General features: G+C 42.2%; 1 protein-coding gene across 1 annotated transcript; it reads right to left on the reverse strand.

Annotated features, from left to right (window-relative positions):
• Positions 1-2,957: 2,957 nt before the first annotated feature.
• LOC119325713 (flavonoid 3',5'-hydroxylase 1-like) lies at positions 2,958-6,239 on the reverse strand. The gene is made up of 2 exons (XM_037599446.1): positions 5,283-6,239; positions 2,958-3,774 (listed from the first exon to the last, which is right to left on the reverse strand). The coding sequence occupies exons 1-2, from the start codon at positions 6,192-6,194 to the stop codon at positions 3,145-3,147; spliced, it is 1,542 nt and encodes a 513-aa protein (XP_037455343.1). The 5' UTR covers positions 6,195-6,239; the 3' UTR covers positions 2,958-3,144.
• Between the last annotated feature and the right edge of the window lie 13,581 nt (positions 6,240-19,820).

The raw sequence follows: 19,820 nt of genomic DNA on the forward strand, positions 1-19,820 counted from the left end.
GAGCATCTCGAAGATACTGAAGTGGCAATACATCTTAGGATAGACAGTTATCATAGACACATTGTAGTCGACGGGAACGTCTTGCAAACTTTCAGTGAACGAATATTGCCGAAAAGTTAGAAATAAATTTAGAAAAGTGCGAGAACTAGTGCCAAGTTTAGGACTTAAACCCTGGTGGGCCCATTTTGAACAGACTAGTTATTAATGACATTGGACAGGTTACCTACCACAATTTTGTATAACCATACGACACAAAAGCTTGGACCGGGACTCTAGAGAACTTGACCATATATTATGAAATAAATTGTGGAAGCCAACAGCTGGCAACAGCGTAACGACTGATTAGTTGAAGTCTCCATCACATGGCAAATCAAGTGATATCTGACTTGCGTTTTTACCATGTCCTGAAAATTCCACGCATTCTTTAGCTCGTCGATGAGTACTACCGTGCAACAACTTTGAGTAGTCCTTCGCTGAAAAACTGAGATCATATAGTAGAATATCTCGAGCCGATCCCCTAAACTTTAGAATAATAAATGGCCGAGTATTTTTTAGAGGAGTATTTTCCTTCTCTAATTTTTGTTCGTTTCTAGTTGATCTCCAAAATTTAGCAGAGTTTACAATTGGCTCATGTATTTCGTCGAACACTTGGTATGCCTCTCTGCGGTGAGCGCGACGATGGTGACAACACCTGTGATGCTGGGGCCACTCCCGCTCCTCCTACTCCAACTCCGGTGATACACCGGTGATGCTGGTGGCGATTTCACAGCACGTGCTGGATGTGTTCGTGCTGATCACCGTCGCCGACTTCAACGACCAGTGCACGAACTACAAGGGCGAGCTATTACCCATCTATGACGGGCGCATGGAGTTTGCCGGCCACAACTGGTCCATGCTTTGGCCCATGACCAACAAGTAGGAGGTGAGGATGATTGCCATGTCGAGGCTCACCGTGATGTACAACATCATCGCCACCGACAAGCGGTTTATTGCTTACGTGAGGAAATATCAATTTGGAACTTGAATTTGTATTTGATTTGTTAATAATATAAGAACTAGAACTATATATTCAGTAAAACATTGCATTATATGAACATAAATATTTTAATTAATAATATATAAGAAGTAAAAAAATACATGCAATTATAAAAAATATATTGAATATAAGTAGCATAATATTCCCTCCATTTCTTAATATTAGTCTTTGTAGGTATCTCAATGCGGACTACATACAGATGTATATAGACATGTTTTAGAGTGTAGGTTCACTTATTTTGTCCGTCTGTAATCCGTATTGGAATCTCTAAAAAGACTTATATTTAGGAACGAAGGGAGTAGTTAAGGCATTTTAGTCTTTTTGCATGCATCTTGCATGTTGAGGTGGGGCTTTATCCATTCATAATTGTTTAATGAGGTGGTATAATTGCATGTTCAAATAAAATATGTTTTTTTTTGCGGGTAATGTTCAGATAAATATGTTACTGGAGATCAACTATTTATTTATAGGAAAATGATACGATACTTTGGAGCAGTTGGTCAAGTATATTATAGAATCAACAGCGTAACAGCTCATTAGTTTAAGGCTTCATCACCTGGCAAATCATCTGATGTCTGAATTGATGCATTGATAGTTGACTTGTGTTTTTTTTTTCTTCATATCAGGGAACAACCACGCATTATTTAGCTCATCGATGAGAACTACAACACGAATACTTTGAGTGGTCGTTGGGTGAGAAACTGAGAACATATATTAGATGATAACGTTAACGTAATTGAGAAAGCGAAGGCTTGCAGGATGACACCAAAAACGCTTGAGAAAAATGATGGAATCATCCATGGAGTAACACGAGACATGTTTTATGACCACAAAATTACTAGGACCGGCCAGGAATCTAGAAGGCAATTGTTCATGTATATTACTGAATCAAATGCGGAGGACAATATCTGGAACAACGTACGGATCTAAGGGTCTACCACACATAGCTAATCAGATGATATATACAGAAATTAAGTTATATGAATTTTTATTCACAAATTAACTTAATGGCAAAGTGGTGCTATGGCTTCCAACTTTCGTCTGATGATATTTGGAAAGAAAATTTGATTTCTAGAATGAGATTGTGTACGACCGGATGGAGTACCTAAAGCATAACCTACGCCTTCACGTATTTTAGACCCCCCGACTAATCATTGTCGTATTTCTAATGGATGCTCACTACTCTAATCCACAACTTTGGTCAGTGTCTGATGTTTGCCGAGTTCATTTTATCACGCTCTAGGCAAAGCAAAAGAAAGCCGAATGCATGGGGCAAAAAACACAGCAAAGACCTAGCGCTTGCAAAGGAAGATCTTTCCCAAGGACACGAAAAAAAAACTCGCCAAGACCTAGCGTTCCGCAAACTCCGCACTTTGTGGAGTACATGCGAGAAAGAACTCGACAAAGGACTAACCATGTGTTCCTCCCATCAGCGGCTGGTGGCGGGCTCCATTTACCAAGTGTCTCCCAAGGCATGATTGGCAAACATTTTTTTCATTTTCTTATATAAAATGCTGAAAATATTGTTCGAGTTCCTGCTATCTAGCGCTCCGCAAACACATGCAAGACCTCCTAGAGACTGACACGTCCAGAAGTCTTTGTAGACTTTTCTCTGCTAGCACTTGGCATAAACAGCATGAGGTCATAGCGACTGACAGGTGGAGCATTTGCCAGAGTGTAACAGTCGGCAAAGCTTTCCAGCAGGAGGATGGCAAAGGGCAACCAACTTGAAGGGTGTTTTCCCTGTACACCCTTCCAGATTTTTTTGGAAGTTTTTAAGAACCTTTCGTGCTTTCAATAAATTGACCAAACCTTTTCGGATACATATTTTACCTTTCCGGAATTCTCAAAACGCTTCCGGGACCTGTTTCCGTTGCATTCATTGCTTGAGATATCGATAATGATGAAGTAATCCGTTCCCGATAAAAACAGGCAATTGTACTCTTTTGACTGCCTAATGTAGGTACATGTTTTATTTTGTGAGGAAGGTAAATGTACAATGTGACTAAAGTATGTATGTGCACATCCAACACAAAGCTTGGGTCACCACAAACATAAAACACTACACCGAGCGAGGCGATCGTCATGAATTTCCGAGATGCGAACAATCATGTGTATGCGGCTGGCACAAGCCGCGGCTTGACGAAGACCTTGAGCGGGATGGTCTTGGGTAGTGCCAGCCCGAAGGTCTCAGCCATGTCCACCTTATCCTCTCCGTCTGGGAGCCGCCACTCAAATGCGTGCACCAGCATTCCCAGGAAGTACTGCACAAACACCATTCCGGCCAGCATCCCAGCACATATCCTTCTACCGGCGCCAAACGGGATCATTTCGAAATTGTTCCCCATCGGGTCGATCTTGGCCGCCGGCCCTGACAGGAACCGCTCTGGCCGGAATTCCAAGGGATCCTCCCATGCGGCCGGGTCCCGGCCGATGGCCCAGATGTTGATGATGAGCCGCGTGTTGGCAGGGACATGGTGTCCATCGACCTCGCACTCCTCAAAGGAGAAGTGCGGGAGGCTGAGCGGCGTGGAGGGGTGGAGGCGCATGGCCTCTTTGCATATAGCTTGCAGGTAGGGGAGGTTGGCAATGTCGGATTCCTCGAGACGGCGGTCACGACCGATGACACGGTCCATCTCCTCCTGGGCGCGTGCCATGATAGACGGGCTTTTGATCATCTCCGCCATTGCCCACTCCACGATGATCGACGACGTGTCCGTCCCGGCCGTGAACATGTCCTGCAAGCATGCACGCACGGATTTAAAATCCCAAGTGGTACTACACGTTAAGTTTTTTCATGTGAATGCTTGTATGTATTCAAGAGTGGACTCTCTATCATGCACAGGATATCCAATATATGCATCCAGCTTTCATCGTGACTCAAAAGACATCCAAATCAGTTTCTGTTTCTGTATTATGTATAACCACCTCACATATCATCATACCTCCTGTCTCCACAAATCGTGGGAGATTGCTATGTAATGTACGTTATCCAATGCTTGAGAACACTGTCCTGCCGACTGCATGGCCCCACTGGCCCACCACTTCTAGTACGTCCCTATATCTTTTTTTTTTGACCGGTGAAGTACATCTCTATCTTACAAATGTCTTCTCTCTTCTTTTTTATCTAAATAATTTAGATGGCTGATAATATTTTTTAAGCATATGCTTAATTTACATTCTGAACAATTGGGATAATTCCAAAGGAGATATTTAAAACAAGACCGATATTGAATATATTCTTGCAAGGTGTTTTTCTTAAAACATACAATAAAAATTTGACTATCATTTTTATTTAAAACTTTCAAGGTTCACTCATTTCCAGAGTTCACCACAATGTTTAATTGTGTTTTAATGCAATTTGAACTTGAATTCTGCAAATTTGCTTTCTTTTATAAAATATAAATAGTATTTATCAATTTTCATTCGAGCGTGCTACCCTATTTTTACTTTATGCACACAACAATGTTTCATTGTATTTCAGTGTGTTTCAACCAGTTTTTGTTGGTTTTCATCAAGTATAGGAGCAAAATTAAAAGACTCATAATCTAGAGCTTGGTGCCACAAAGTTTTGATGTCTTCCAATTGTCCTCAGACCAATTTTGTTGGGTTTCGTTCTGTTTTGGAGCGCACTATAATGTTTCATTTTGTATGAGTGTGTTACCGTTCATTTACCATGTTCCGGTGTTCACCATAAAATTTCATTGAGTTTCATGTGGTTCCGACCATTCATCTAAACTGTCAAAGCATATTTAATCTTGGGGTTTTTCGAAGATATAATGACGAAAAAAGTTACATGTTCAAACGGAATATTTATCTGTGATTTATTTCAAGAAATATGGGCCTTCCAAGTTCTCAAATTTGCTCCATATTTCAAAAACTGCTTTTAGCCCTTGTCTAACCATATGGCACGTATAGGGATATCCCCTTTGTGTCAATTGACGCATCAAAGATATTTCCTACAGTAGTATATGGTCAGCTAATGCAAACTCGTCAGCAGAAGAAATTAGCGCACCACATGGATTATTTGTAGTGGTTTGGTTGCTTAAGTCATTTCAACGATTGCTTAATTATATCCTTACCGTCGCATTCCACCAACAACAAAGAAATATGTTAAATTCATAAAAAAAACAAAGAAATATGTTTGGTAAAGAAAAAACAAAGAAATATGTTGCAGCAGTTTTCAAACACCAGCCAGCTGTTGAGAAGAAGATGGAAGTGTAGGCGGGGTGGGGTAGGGGCTTACAGTGATGAGGCCCTTGATGTTGACCTCGGTGATGGTCTCGGCCCCCTCGTCGTCGTTGATGGCACGGAGCTTGTCCACGAAGTCGAGGCGGCCCTCCCTGAGACGGTCCTGGGCCGTCGCCGTGTGCTCGGCCAGCCACTTGGTGACGAGCCCGTCGAACTGGATGTGGATCCGACGCAGCTTGGCCTGCACGCCCTGCAGGTCCAGCCGCGACAGCGCCGGCACGAAGTCGCTGATGTTGAAGAGCCCCGTGCCGGTGAGGAGCGACTTGATCATCTCCTCGTAGGTGCTGGACTCGTCGCCCTGCGCGTCGAACACCCGCTTGCTGACGGTGATCTGGCCCACGATGTTGGCTAGCGCGCACACGAGCATCTCGGGCACGACGACGGGCCGCCCGGCGTCCGCGGCCTCCAGGACGGCACGCAGCGCGCGGCCGGCCTCGTCGCGGCGCACGCTCGCCCATCCCGCGACCGCGCTAGCCCCGAGGAGGTGCACGCTGGACAGCTTCCGCAACAGCTTCCACTTGGGCCCGTAGTTGGCGAACACCATGTTCTGGCACCCGTACGACATGTCCTCGGCGCTGGCCACCGGCGGCCGGTTCGCGAACCGCTCGTCCAGCGCCTTGAGGAACGTCCGTGCGGCGGAGGGCGACGAGGCCACCACCACGCCGCAGGTGCCCATCTTCAAGTACATGACGGGGCCATACTTGCGCGCCAGCGCCGCGAGACCCGAGTGAGGGGCCGGGCCGACCAGCGGCAGCGCGCCGAGGACCGGGACGCCACGAGGTCCTGGTGGAAGCCGGCGGCCGGAGACGGAGCTGGGGTTCAGGGAGCGAAGCGCTAGATGGAGTAAGAGGCACACGAAGGTGCTGCATATCACGAACGGGTCGGTGCACAGAGTGGCGAGCTGCATGGTGGCGCGCGCTGTGTAAAGAGGAATGAATATGGTAGAGCTGCCGGTTTGGTCGCTAGCTAGGGGAGTATCTATCTATCTATTTATATATCTATCAATCTACTATTTATCTACACCTTTATACCTCTATACCTGTCATCCCCGAAAAAGCTTGTCCCAAGTGTCTCTCCAATGGAGTTAGTGATAGATACATTTATTTGAGGACAAGCTTTTTCGATGGGAGGGAGTATCTATCTATACTAATATACTCCTATATACCTACACCTATACATATATTACTTAGGCACTATTGGAACTCACCAACATAACCGATCACATCAGATCACGATGAACACGCGCACAAGAAAACTTGTGGCCAAGGACACGTATCGTGCCTGTATTTTCTTTATTCCTCTCAATATTTTCCACGGTACAATCTTGTGACTTGGCTATATATATATACACACACAGCCACCAATCTGGACCGACCAAGACAACCTAATGCTAGTCGTACGTGACCTCCTAGATGGACTCAAAAACATATACGGACTAGTCATGTACTAAGCTGACTACTACTACTACTACGACTCCTAGCTACCAGAACTCACGCATAAACTCTCCGACTAGTACTTCCTAATCTAATTACACAGCAACCTGCCGGACAAGTAATCCTACTACAACTCTAACTCAAGATTACTCCTAACAATCTCCCCCTAATCTTGGCATGTCATCTCCTTGTGCTTCCTCTCGACTTGACTCTTGCAGCTTCGCGACTTGTCAATCCAAACTTCAAAGTACAATCCGGACTACCAGCCCACAAGGTCGCATCTACGCGTGCAACATGCAGGACTAGACGCATCATCAATCTTCACGCCGTTCAATTTAACTGGTCACTATCCCTCTACACGCCAACCATGATCTTCAACTGTCACATCCGTACAATGAGTATCATCCACCTGGAAACATGCTGCGCACATCTCTTGCTCTTGACTGCTGCCTTGCACTCGGTTCGCACCATACTCCTTGTACTTGCTTGAAGTAGATCCAGTCTCCACTACTCGCACACCTTCTCGCTTTACGATGGATTCGCCTACAATCATCCTCCTTCGGCAACACACCGAACCCACACTGGCCGCAACCAGGACGCTCCATGAGGACATGGACATGACTCACGGAACACCGTGCACACTGCTTCAACTCCAACAAATCATCACGAAGACTAGCACTCTGACACGACGACGACTCACAGACGCAACGACAACTGACCATGCAAACTGGCACGACTCCTTGCGTATCTGATATGTCTCCAATGTATCTACAATTTATGGAGTATTCATGCTGTTATATTATCATTCTTAGATGTTTTACAATCATTTTATAGCAAATTTATATCATATTTTGGGACTAACTTATCGACCCAGTGCTCAGTGTGAGTTGCTGTTTTTGCTTGCTTTTTACATCGCAGGTAATCAATATCAAACGGAGTCCAAACGCTGTGAAACTTTTTGTGGATTTTTTTATGGACCAGAAGACAACCAATGGTCCAGAGCAGCACCTGGGTGGTGCCCCGAGGGGGGCACAACCCACAAGGGCGCGCCTAGGCCCCCAGGCATGCCCCGGTGGGTTGTGCCCACCTCGGTGGCCTCCCGCACCCCCTCTCTGCCTTATAAATTCTCAAATATTCCAAAATCCCTCACGGAGAACCTAGATCAGAAGTTCCACCGCCGCAAGCCTCTGTAGCCACCGAAAACCAATCGGGAGCCCGCTTAGGCACCCTGCCAGAGGAGGAGATCATCATCGTTGGCCATCTTCATCATCCCGGCGGCCACCATGATGAGGAGGGAGTAGTCCACCTTCGGGGCTGAGGGTTTGTACCAGTAGCTATGTGTTTAATCTCTCTATCTCATGATCTTGAGATGTCACGATCTTGATGTATCGCGGGCTTTGTTAACATAGATGAATCATATGATGTTTCTCCCCTCTCTACACTTGTTGTGATGAATTGAATTTTTACCCTTAGAAGTTTTGTCTTGTCGGATTGAATGTTCAGATCTGAGAAAACATGATGTATGTCTTGCGGTATGAATACTTGAGGTGACAATGGGGTATCATAGTGATTTACTTGATGTATGTTATGGCACTCAACTTGTGGATTCCCGAGGGGACATTGGATAATTTATGCATAGGGTTGATGAACGTTTTTCTTATCTTTTCTCTGATAGAAACTTTTGGGTCCCCTTGTAGTTCTTTGTGTGGATTGAAAATTATGATCAAGAAGTTGTGCGATGCATATCGTAGAATTAAATCACGGATACTTGTGGTCACATTGGAGTATCTAGGTGACATTAGAGTTGGTTGATGTGTGTCATGTGGTGTTATTTTAGTATGAACTCTTGGTTAGATTGATCGGAAAGAATAACTTTATGTTATTTTAGTACGAACTCTAGGATAGATTGATCGGAAAGAATAGGTTTGAGGTGGTTTCATACCCTACAAACAATTTCTATCTTTTGTTCTCCGCTAATAGGAACTTGGGAGTGAATCTTTATTACACTTTCAGGGATAATCATATGATCCAACTATGTTAGCATTTTGAGAGATTGCACTAGTGAAAGTATGCACCCTAGGCCTCATTTTCCATCATTGCAATACCGTTTGTGCTCTGTTTTACTACTTACTACCTTGCTGTTTTTTATTGTTTGCATTACGAACACTCATATCTACTATTCATGCTACACTTTTAGCACCATCTCTTCGCCGAACTAGTGCACCTATACAATTTGCCATTGTATTGTGTCTGTTGGGGACACAAGAGATTTCTTGTATTTGATTGCAGGGTTGCTTGAGAGAGACTATCTTCCTTCTACGCCTCCCATGGATTGATAAATCTTAGGTCATCCACTTGATAGAAATTTTCTATGTACTACAAAACTCTGTGCTTGGAGGCCCAACACGAGTCTACAAGAATAAAGTTGCGTAGTAGACATCAAGCTCTTTTCTGGCGCCATTGCTGGGGATGTGAGTACATGAAGTTATATATTTAGATCTTGCAATAGAATCTTTTAGTTTCTTTTTTATCACTAGTTTGGTTTATAAAAGAAAACTATAAAAAAATGGAATTGAGGTGGTCTCATATTATTCGTCTTTATAATGTCTTTCATGAAAATGATGGATTGGAAAATTATGCTCAATTGATAGAAGAAGAATTCAATAAAATGTTTGACATAAAATCTTTGAATGATGAGCATGATTGCAATGTTGTTAGTATGAATTCTTTGAATATCCATAATGCTTAATGATATGCAAAGCCATAAGCTTGGGGATGTTATGTTTGATGAAGATGATATTTTTAGTCCCCAAGTATTGATGAGAATATTTACTATGATGAAAGCATGCCTCCTATCTATGATGATTATGGTGATGACATGTTTGCTATATTGAATAATAATAACCATGGAACTTTTCATCATGATTTTAATTTTCAATCACATGATAGTTATTTGGTTGAATTTGCTCCCACTACTATTTATGAGAATAAATTTTCTTATGTGGAGAGTAGTAAAATTTCTCTGCTTGTGGATCTGAAAAGAATGCTTTATGTGATGTCTATATTGTTTAATTAATTCATGATTCTACTGAAAATTACTATGAGAGAGGAACATATGCTTGTAGGTGTTGCAACAATATTAAGTTTCCTCTATGTGTTGAAAGTTTTGAAGTTGCACTTGTTTTGCCATCCTATGCTAGTTGATTCTTGTCCCAAAAGTTATTTGCTCACAAAATCACTATGAATAGGAAGTGGGCTAGACTGAAATGTGCTAGTCATATGCTTCATGATGCTATATTTATGTTTCAATTCTTATATTTTATGTGAGCATCATTGAAATCATCATGCCTAGCTAAAAGGCATTTAAAAAAAGCGCTTGTTGGGAGACAACCAACCCTTTTACCTAATGTTTTTGTGTGTTTACATGATCATGCTACTGTATTAATCATGTTTTATACCTTTTGTTTCAATAAAGTGCCAAGTAAAGCATTTGGGATCGTATGGATGATAGTTGACTTGATTCTATGCAAAAACAGAAACTTTTGCGCCGAGTCCAGGAATTTTAAAAATTCACTGGAACGTGCTTTTGAGGTGAATTTTTTACAGGTGATAGATATATGAATTCCCCACGTTTTCCTAATTTTTCAGAATTTTTGGAGTAGCAGAAGTATGGTTGTTTTCCATATCATTACAGACTATTCTGTTTTTGACAGATTCTGTTTTCAATGCATAGTTTGCTTGTTTCCTAGTTCCCATAGCTTATATTGCTCAAAATATATTGTGGAAATTATAAGGTACAATAGGCATTGTGTGTGAACAATTATGACTCTTGTCTTTGACAGTAACAAAGTGAATGATTTGCTTTATCATACTAACCTATCTCACGAAGTTCTGTTAAGTTTTGTGTGATTGAAGTTTTCAAGTTTTGGGTGATGAGATATCGATATGAGGAGAATAAGGAGTGACAAGATCCTAAGCTTGGGGATGCCCTAGGCACCCCAAGTTAATATTCAAGGAAGATCCAAGCAACTAAGGTTGGGGATGCCCCGGAAGGCATCCCCTCTTTCATCTTCAACATTATCGCTAAACTCACTTGGAGCTATGTTTTTATTCATCACATGATATGAGTTGCTATTTCAAAACAGAAAGTTTGTCGATGTTGCAAAACTTCTTGAGAAAAGTCGGAATGTGATTAAACATTGAAACTTTTTGCATAGTAAGCTCTGATAAATTTTCTACAGTGTGGTAAATGACAACACATGTCTATAGTTAGGAAACTTAACCATCTTTGATCAACGAGCTAGTCTAGTAGAGGCTTACTAGGGAGACGGTATTTTGTCTATTTATCCACACATGTATCAAGTTTCCGGTTAATACAATTCTAGCATGAACAATAAACATTTATCATGAAATAAGAAAATATAAAACAACAACTTTATTATTGCCTCTAGGGAATATTTCCTTCACAAATGACCATATTGCCCTTATACGGTTGGTGAGGAGGGGTGTACCGAAACAACGCTCTGTATTGTTTCCGATGGTGTCGTTCTCCATCAAGTCCCGACTGAGACAAATCGTCGTTCCGGTCAGTCAGCAATGAAACATATGCTCAGTTCACATTTCGTCATTTCTACAAGAAATTCTTCACATTTTGTGTCTTGTGTATTGGACTGCAATGTTGTATTTTTTCGCATCTAGAGGTATAAGTCAACAAAGCTTTGTTTGGACCTGAAGAGTATGTTCGAAAGTCATTGTACTTATGTTTTTCTATTAAATCCGGGAACATCCTTGCATTATTTAGCTAGTCGATAAGAACTACTACATCACAACAACTTTGAGTGGTTGTTCGTAGAGAAACATGCATACTGATGGCACCATTTTATATATTATGACATCAAAATATTCATAGTAAATATTAAAAACAACTAATTATGCATGCTATGGTATGATGAAGTATCGTGGAGAAAATCAATCAAAGCATATACCATTTTGGGAGTTTTCATGCACTTTTCATTTAACCCACCATTTAGAAAACCTGATCTGGTTCGCCGAGCAAGTCAGATCTAGCCTAACTAGCCAAGAGTTGCGGACCCTGGCAAGCTACCGAAGAAGCACAAAAGACATGTTGCGAGGCACCGCACCACCACACCGCACAGCCATGGCAGAGAGGGAGGAGCAACCAAATGCGGCTTGGAAGTAACGAGTTTGGGCTGTCCTGATTTGGCCGATGTCATTGTAGATCGTAATATTTTTTTTGTATCTTATATGGTTTGACGAAATGGCTGGCAAGGACGTAATGGAGGAAGTGTTGTCATGCAGAGTGGAACAAGCAATAGCTTGGACCAAAATAACAGAATAGTTTTCTTTTAATACAATCGCACATCCTCACATAAGCATATACCCTTATTCTTATGAAGAAACGCATGCACACGGTACCTCTACGAGCACCTACAAGATACTTAACTGACACAACATCTTAGAATAGATAATCATCATAGACACCTTGTAGTCAACAGGAATGTCTTCTCTAGACTTTCAATGAATGAATATCGCCTAAAAGTCTGAAACAATAAATCTAGAAAAGTGCGAGCACTAGTGCCTAGTGTAGGACTTAAACCCTGATGGGCCGGTTTTCAACGCAATATTCATTAGTGATATGGAACAGTTCACTCCACAATTTTGTATAATAATACGACACAAAAGCCTGAACCGGGACTCTAGAGCAATTCACCAATTATATTATGGAATAAACTGCTGATGCCAACAGCTGGCAACAGGGTAACGGCTCATTAGTTTAAGTCTCCATCACATGGCAACTCAAGATATAGTTGATCAGTTTTATCATGGAATAAACAGCGGATGCCAACAGCATAACGGGTCATTAGTTTAAGTCTCCATGACATGGCAAATCAAGTGATATCTGACATAGTGCGTCGAAAGGTTGACTTTTGTTTTTCATGTACGGAAACAACCACGCATTCTTTAACTCGTCGATGAGAACTACAGCACAACAACTTTGAGTGGTCATTCGTTGAGAAACCGAGATCATATATTAGGCCATCTATAGTCGATCCCCTGAAATTTAGAATAGTAGATGGCCGAATATTCTTTATAGGAGTATTTTTACTTCTCTAATTTTTGATTGTTTCTAGCTGATCCCCTAAATTTAGCGGATCTTTCAATTGGCTCATACATTATGCCGAACATTTGGTATGCATCCCTGCGGTGAATGACGACGATGGTGACAATGCTAGTGCCGCTACCGTCTTCCTCCTTGTCGCTCCAATGAACGCCGATCGCCTGATCCTCCTCAACCGTCGCTCCATCCAACGACTATATTGCCCGCGCCGAGGCGCTAGTAGATCGCCTCCCCAGGGCAAGCGCAGCTTCACTCGAACCTTGCTCTGATACTAATTGTTGGAACTCGCCCACAGGATTGATCACACTAGATCACGACGAACAAGCGCACACGAAATCTTTGTAGCCAAGGGCACGTATCGTGCCCGTATTTTCTTTATTTCTCTCAATATTTTCCATGATACAATCTTATGACTTGACTAGACACCAACCTGGACCGATCAAGACAACCAAATCCTAGTCGTACGTGGCCTCCTAGATGGACTCCAAAACCTATACGAACTAGTCGTGTGCTAAGCTGACTACTACTACTACGACTCCTAGCTACCAGAACTCACGCATAAACTCTCCCACTAGTACTTCCTAATCGAGGGTGGTTTTTTGTAGCTCGGGCTACATGGCACCTTCTATCTGTGCCATTCACTGGCCTCCTATTCCTTGAGATTGGCGTCAATTCAGCCAGGCCCACATGCAAAACATGCAGTTGATTACAGGAGGGTCAGACCATTTGTAATAAAAAAAGACAGAGCAGTCTCCTTATTGCATGCAGCACACACCAAACGTCACAGGAGTGAATAGTGTGTGTCAGGACCTGCTGCATGCAACATACACGCTCTGGCCTCTCTCTCCTAATATTTGCATGGCACTTTCTCTCTCCCTCTCAAAGAAATTTTTTTGAACGATTTTTTTCTCACTCTCACATCTACCTCTCTCTCCACTTTTGCACTAGCGGCCCTACACTTTTTTATTAGTTGTCCCACTCTTTCACTCTCTTCCACTGTTGCAGCAGTGAGCCCAGACCCTGTAGCCATGTAGCGAACATCGCTGCGCACCACTGGCACCATTCTGCCACAAAGCCCATGCAGCGGACTGCATGTGATTAGATGGACAAGACAATACCTGCTAATGATACTGCAGCGAACTGCGGCACGGCTCGTGATGCTCCTTTCTAGCACAAATGTCGAAACGGATCAATGGTCTAGATAAAAGGCACCATGGAGCTCGAGCTAGAAAGAAACTTTTTGTTTCTAATCTAATTACACGGCAACCTGCCAGACAAGTAATCCTACTACAACTCTAACTCAAGATTACTCCTAACAGACAATCCCTAGAAATTTCAACATTAATTAGAATTTATTAGTCATACATCCAGAATGCGACCGAGTTATTACAGCGTAGATTAATCTTCATATAAAAGGAAAGAAAACGCACAAACCTACCCACAGACCCACCTGCGTAGATTAGTCTCTCTCTCTCTCACGTCTCTCTCTCAATCTCTTCTTTTTCTCCCCATAAGGCTCTCGCCGATGTAAAAACCCAGCACCTGAAGAAATTGTAGTCTCTCTCTCATGTTTCTCTCTCAAGTTCTCCTATATCTCTTCCAACAGATCAGTTTCTACCACAGGTTGGAGGAATCTTTCAAAGAGAAGTCCATCCGATTAAACTAACAAAAAATACATTGCGTTAGAGACATATCTCCAAGCCCTATGTCCTGATCCAAGCTGATGCTTGCCATATCTCGGAGCCTGGTCTGCTTTCTAACTATCGCTCTGTTTGCCGCAGGAAACACATATGCCCTCTCTTCATGTCGCCGCCGCCGCACAATTGGAGGCCGATCCACCGATGTACACTAGCTATCATGTACCAGGTCGATAGTTGTCTCCTAGATCAGCCGTTAGTCCATCAACCATGTTGTTGCACGAGACTGCCAGCCGCTGCTGCCAGAAGCCCAATTAACTTGCCTATTCCATCAGTACAGCCATTACCATCACCGTGATTAATGATACGTCTCCAACACATCTATAATTTTTCATTGTTCCATGCTATTATATTATCAATCTTGGGACTAATTTATTAACCTAGTGCAATTTTATATGTATTATTAATCTTGGGACTAACTTATTAATCTTGGGACTCCAAACTTGCCTATTAATTTTATATGTATTATTATTCAATTTTATATCATTTTTTGGGACTAACTTATTACCCTAGTGCCAAGTGTCAGTTGATGTTTTTTCCTTATTTTTTTTCTTTACAGAAAATAATACCAAACAGAGTCCAAACGGAATGAAACTTGTAGACGGTTTTCCTTGGACCATAAGACGCCTAGGAAGATTCTGGAGGAGGCCTGAAGAGCACGGGATGGCCACAAGCCTGCAGGGCGCGCCCTAGGGGGGCGCGCCCCAAAAGCTTGTGGGCGCCTCGCAGCACTATCAACCCTAATTTCACTTCTATAAATATCCAAATATTCTCTGTAGACCAGAGGTTACACCAAAAATACTTTTCCACCATCGCAAGTTCCGGAGCCACTAGATCCCGTTTGGAGTCCATTTATGGTACTCTGCCGGAGGCGGATTCGACCATGGAGGGCATGTACACCAACCTTGCTGCCCCTCCGATTATGTGTGAGTAGTTTACCACAGACCTGTTGTTCCATATCTAATAACAACATGGCTTCTTCTTTCTCTTTGATCTTCAATACAATGTTCTCCTCGATGTTCTTGTATAGCTATTCGATGTAATCTTCTTTTACGGTACGTTTTTTGAGATCCGATGAATTATGGGTTTATCATTAGATTATCTATGAATATTAGTTGAATCTTCTCTGGACTTTCTTATGCATAATTAAGATAGCTTTGTATTTCTCTTCAAACTATTGATTTGGTTTGGCCTGGGAAAGAATGTTACAAAGTGAGTCGGTTGTATGGGGTGCTCAAACGTATGAAGATCGACCACTTAAAGGTTTATCCATAGTGTTTGAGTACCCTACCTAACCCCCAGAGGAGGAGGAGGAGACATATGCCACATATGTTGGTCCGCTTCTATCCCACTTGATTGGTGAGGTTACCGAGGTTAGATTAGATGACTCAAGACCTGGGTCCATGTCTTTTCACTTAGCGATGTCTTCGTGAAAATCTAAATCACATTCTTCAAAATAAACTCAACACTCACGAAGGTGAAGGTGGGATGAGAGGCATGATTTGTAATAGTAGAGATGTTTTAGACTTAGCTAAACATAAACACATCGGTGACTATGTGCGCGAGAATGGGTTAGATTTTGTGATGAATTCCTAAATGTGATTTCGGTGCACATGTCTTTGATCACCTATCAGGTGTTTTACACTACACATGACATTGTTTACCACCACAAGGAAGGTGTGGAGGAATCTTACTTGGGACACAAACCTGAACAATTGACTTGTTGGCCTTTTCAATTGGTGAATTTCACATGGACACTGGTTGTAGTCACATGGATAAGCGAGGTCTAAGCTTGGGGGATTTGATACGTCCATTTTCCATCATGTTTACCTACTGTCATTTATAATGTTTTTATGCATAATAATGCTTTTTGAAGTAATTTTAATGTGTCCTTATCTCATAATATGCAAGGTACACACAAAGAGGGAGAATTCCGGCAGGTAGAAATCCGGACCTGAAAAAGCTACGTCGGGCTACCTATTCTACACAACTCCAAATGAGCTGAAACTTCACGAGGATTTTTATGGAATAAATAAGAAATATTGGAGCAAATAACTATTGGAGGGGGCCACCTAATGAGCACTAGAAACCAGGGCGCGCCAGGCCCCCCAGGCGCGCCCTGGTGGGTTGTGCTCAGCCCAGCCCACATCCGGTGCCCTTTTTCTGGTATTTAAATCATTTTGTAGAAAAAATAAGGACATGACTTTCGGGACGAAGCACCGCCGTCTCGAGGCGGAACTTGGGCAGGAGCACTTTTGCCCTCTGGCGAGTGATTCCGCCGGAGGAACTTCCCTCCTGGAGGGGGAAATCATCGTCATCATCATCATTAACAACTCTCCCATCTAGGAGAGGGCAATATCCATCAACATCTTCAAGAGAACCATCTCCTCTCATACCCTAGTTCATCTCTTGTGTTCAATCTTTGTACCAGAACTATCGATTGGTGCTTATGGGTGACTACTAGTGTTGATTACATCTTGTAGTTGATTATTATATGGTTTATTTGATGGAAGATTATATGTTCAGATTCATTATGCTATTTAATACCCCTCTGATCTTGAGCATGATTATCATTTGTGAGTAGTTACTTTTGTTTTTGAGGTCACGGGAGAAATCATGTTGCAAATAATCATGTGAACTTGATATGTATACGATATTTTGATGATATGTATGTTGTGATTCCCTTAGTGGTGTCATGTGAACCTCGACTACATGACACTTCACCATATTTAGGTTTAAGGGAATGCATTATGGAGTAGTTATTAGATGATGGGTTGCGAGAGTGACAAAAACTTAAACTCTAGTTTATGCGCTATTCCGTAAGGGGCCGATTGGATCCAAAAGTTTAATGGTATGGTTAGAATTTATTCTTAATATTTTTCTCGTAGTTGCGGATGCTTGCAATGGGGTTAATCATAAGTAGGAGGTTTCTTCAAGTAAGAACAACACCTAAGCACCGGTCCACCCACATACCAAATTATCAAAGTAGCGAACACGAATCGAACCAACATGATTAATGTGACTAGATGAAATTCCCGTGTATCCTTAAGAACACTTTGCTTATCATAAGAGACCGCTTTGGCATGTCCTTTGCCTCAAAAGTATTGAGCTACCTTGCTACACTTTTGTTTCTACTACCATTACTTACTCGTGACAAATTATCTTGCTATCAAACTATTTTGTTACTTACTATTTCAGCACTTGCGGACATTAGCTTGCTGAAAACCACTTGTCATTTCTTTCTGCTTCTTGTTGGGTTCGACACTCTTACTTATCAAAAATGCTACAATTAATCCCATATACTTGTGGATCATTAGTACCCCTCAGTTAGTTGCTCTCCTGTTGCCGGCTTATGTGCTCTGTCATGCACATAGAACTAGGTGCACCTCATAAGCAAAAGCTATGATGTACGTGTAAAAAAGTGTGCCTCGTAATCAAAAGCAACGGTGAACCTCTAAAAAAGGTGCACCTGGTAAGGCTGGTATGCAAGGGCTATAATAAATACATGATCACACAATTTTTTAATCAAAGATCCCATAAAGTTTCTATCGAAGGTTCTCTTCCACAATGTATGGAATGCATCTGGTGTTCAATATAACATGGACTTTCAAATGTCATCTTCGTATTGGTTTGAAAGCATTAGCGGAGCTTCCACAAGGTCGAGTGGGTTGTGGCCTGCCCAAGGCGAGAGAAAAGAAAGTATTAATATATGGGCATGATGCCCAACCGGCCTGCCCACCAGTAGTGCAGCCCACGAAACCACCGATAGAGCAGCACACATCAGCCTCGCAAACAGACAGTCGTTCCATGAAAAAAAAAAGAGCAGCGGAGGTGCTCAGTACCAGCCGTCGACGGCCGCCTCATAGTGCAGTCATCGGCCGCCGGCCACCGGCGCACATCAGTGCCTCCCTTCAGCATAATGGAAGTTGAGGAACATCAAATGGTATGGCTTATTTTTGTTTGAAGTAGTATAAAGAGATGATCAATTGTCATGACTTATTTTTGTTTGTAGTAGTGTATAGATGGTTAAATGTCATGGCTGATTTTAACTTGGAGTCGTATATACATGCATCTGCTCATCTTGTAATCAATTAGAACAGAAGGTATTGAGTAGTGACCAATTTTGGTTCGGAACTAGAAATATTTTGTGCTCTCTCTCCCGCCCAACTTTTCTTATGTAGCTCCACAACTGTTTGACAGTCTTGTTCATATCATTTACCTAAAAAATAGACCGGTTAATCTTCAACCATGTCATACCCTACTTATGAAAGGTAGTTCCATTTTCAGCTTAATTTGATAGGAAATTATTTAGAATTGGAATGACCTAATTGTTATGTATCAAAAAAATATAACTCCCAACTTTGCAAATTTTATTGCATAACTATCCAAATTCCACCATGGCCTAACTAGTATAGTGCCGTTCTGGCTAGATGGACTATACACGAAAGCCAAAAGGGTGAGGAGAAGTTGTGCGACCGAGATGATGATAATTCTGCGAAGTTGGAGTATTGATGTGTTATAGGGGCCATGGCATATAACACACATAACACATATTTTCATGTCGATTGAGGCTGTTCTTCTTTCCTTTCTCTTCGTCTTCCTTTGTCATCATTTTTACTTTGTTTTCTTTTGTTTTGAATGTTTGCATCGGGTGGGGGGACTCTCATGAATGGAGAAAATTTTCAGGCAGTGATAACGACTTTTCCACAGCGAGGAAAAATCAACAAAAACCAGAAAGCTCATTTTCAAAAGAAATAGGGGCCATGGCCCAGAAGCTTGGACCAGGGGGTGGCCTGTCGGGCCACACGTCATGCCTACGCGACCCAGACCCAGGGCGCTTCGAGGAGTCATTTGGGGCCCACACAGCTACCCTGGTTGCCTCACGGCACTTAAGATCTTATGTTAACCAAAATCTCCGTGAGAAATTGTATCACATTGTTTTGATGCCGCGGTGGCGTACTGAAAACCATCTCTCCCGGAGTGCTTATTATGCCAGGGAATTCAAATTTGTTGTCCTCCGCAACAGCAAGGCATCGTAGGAATCATTTTCATTCACTCCATCATCGATGTCTCCATCAACAAAATCCTACCCTTATCTCCATGTCAATCTTCATCTCTGCACAACTGTTTTCTTTTTAATGTACAGGGCCGTTGAAACTCGCACGTTAAAAAATCGTGAAATATTAATCTACCATCTCTGTTGGTCGAGAGGATACATCCTAAAGTCTTCTCTTAGATGAGATGCCTATCTATAATCAAGGATA

The sequence above is a fragment of the Triticum dicoccoides genome, chromosome 6B (assembly GCF_002162155.2).
Source record: "Triticum dicoccoides isolate Atlit2015 ecotype Zavitan chromosome 6B, WEW_v2.0, whole genome shotgun sequence".
NCBI classification, from domain to species: domain Eukaryota; kingdom Viridiplantae; phylum Streptophyta; class Magnoliopsida; order Poales; family Poaceae; genus Triticum; species Triticum dicoccoides.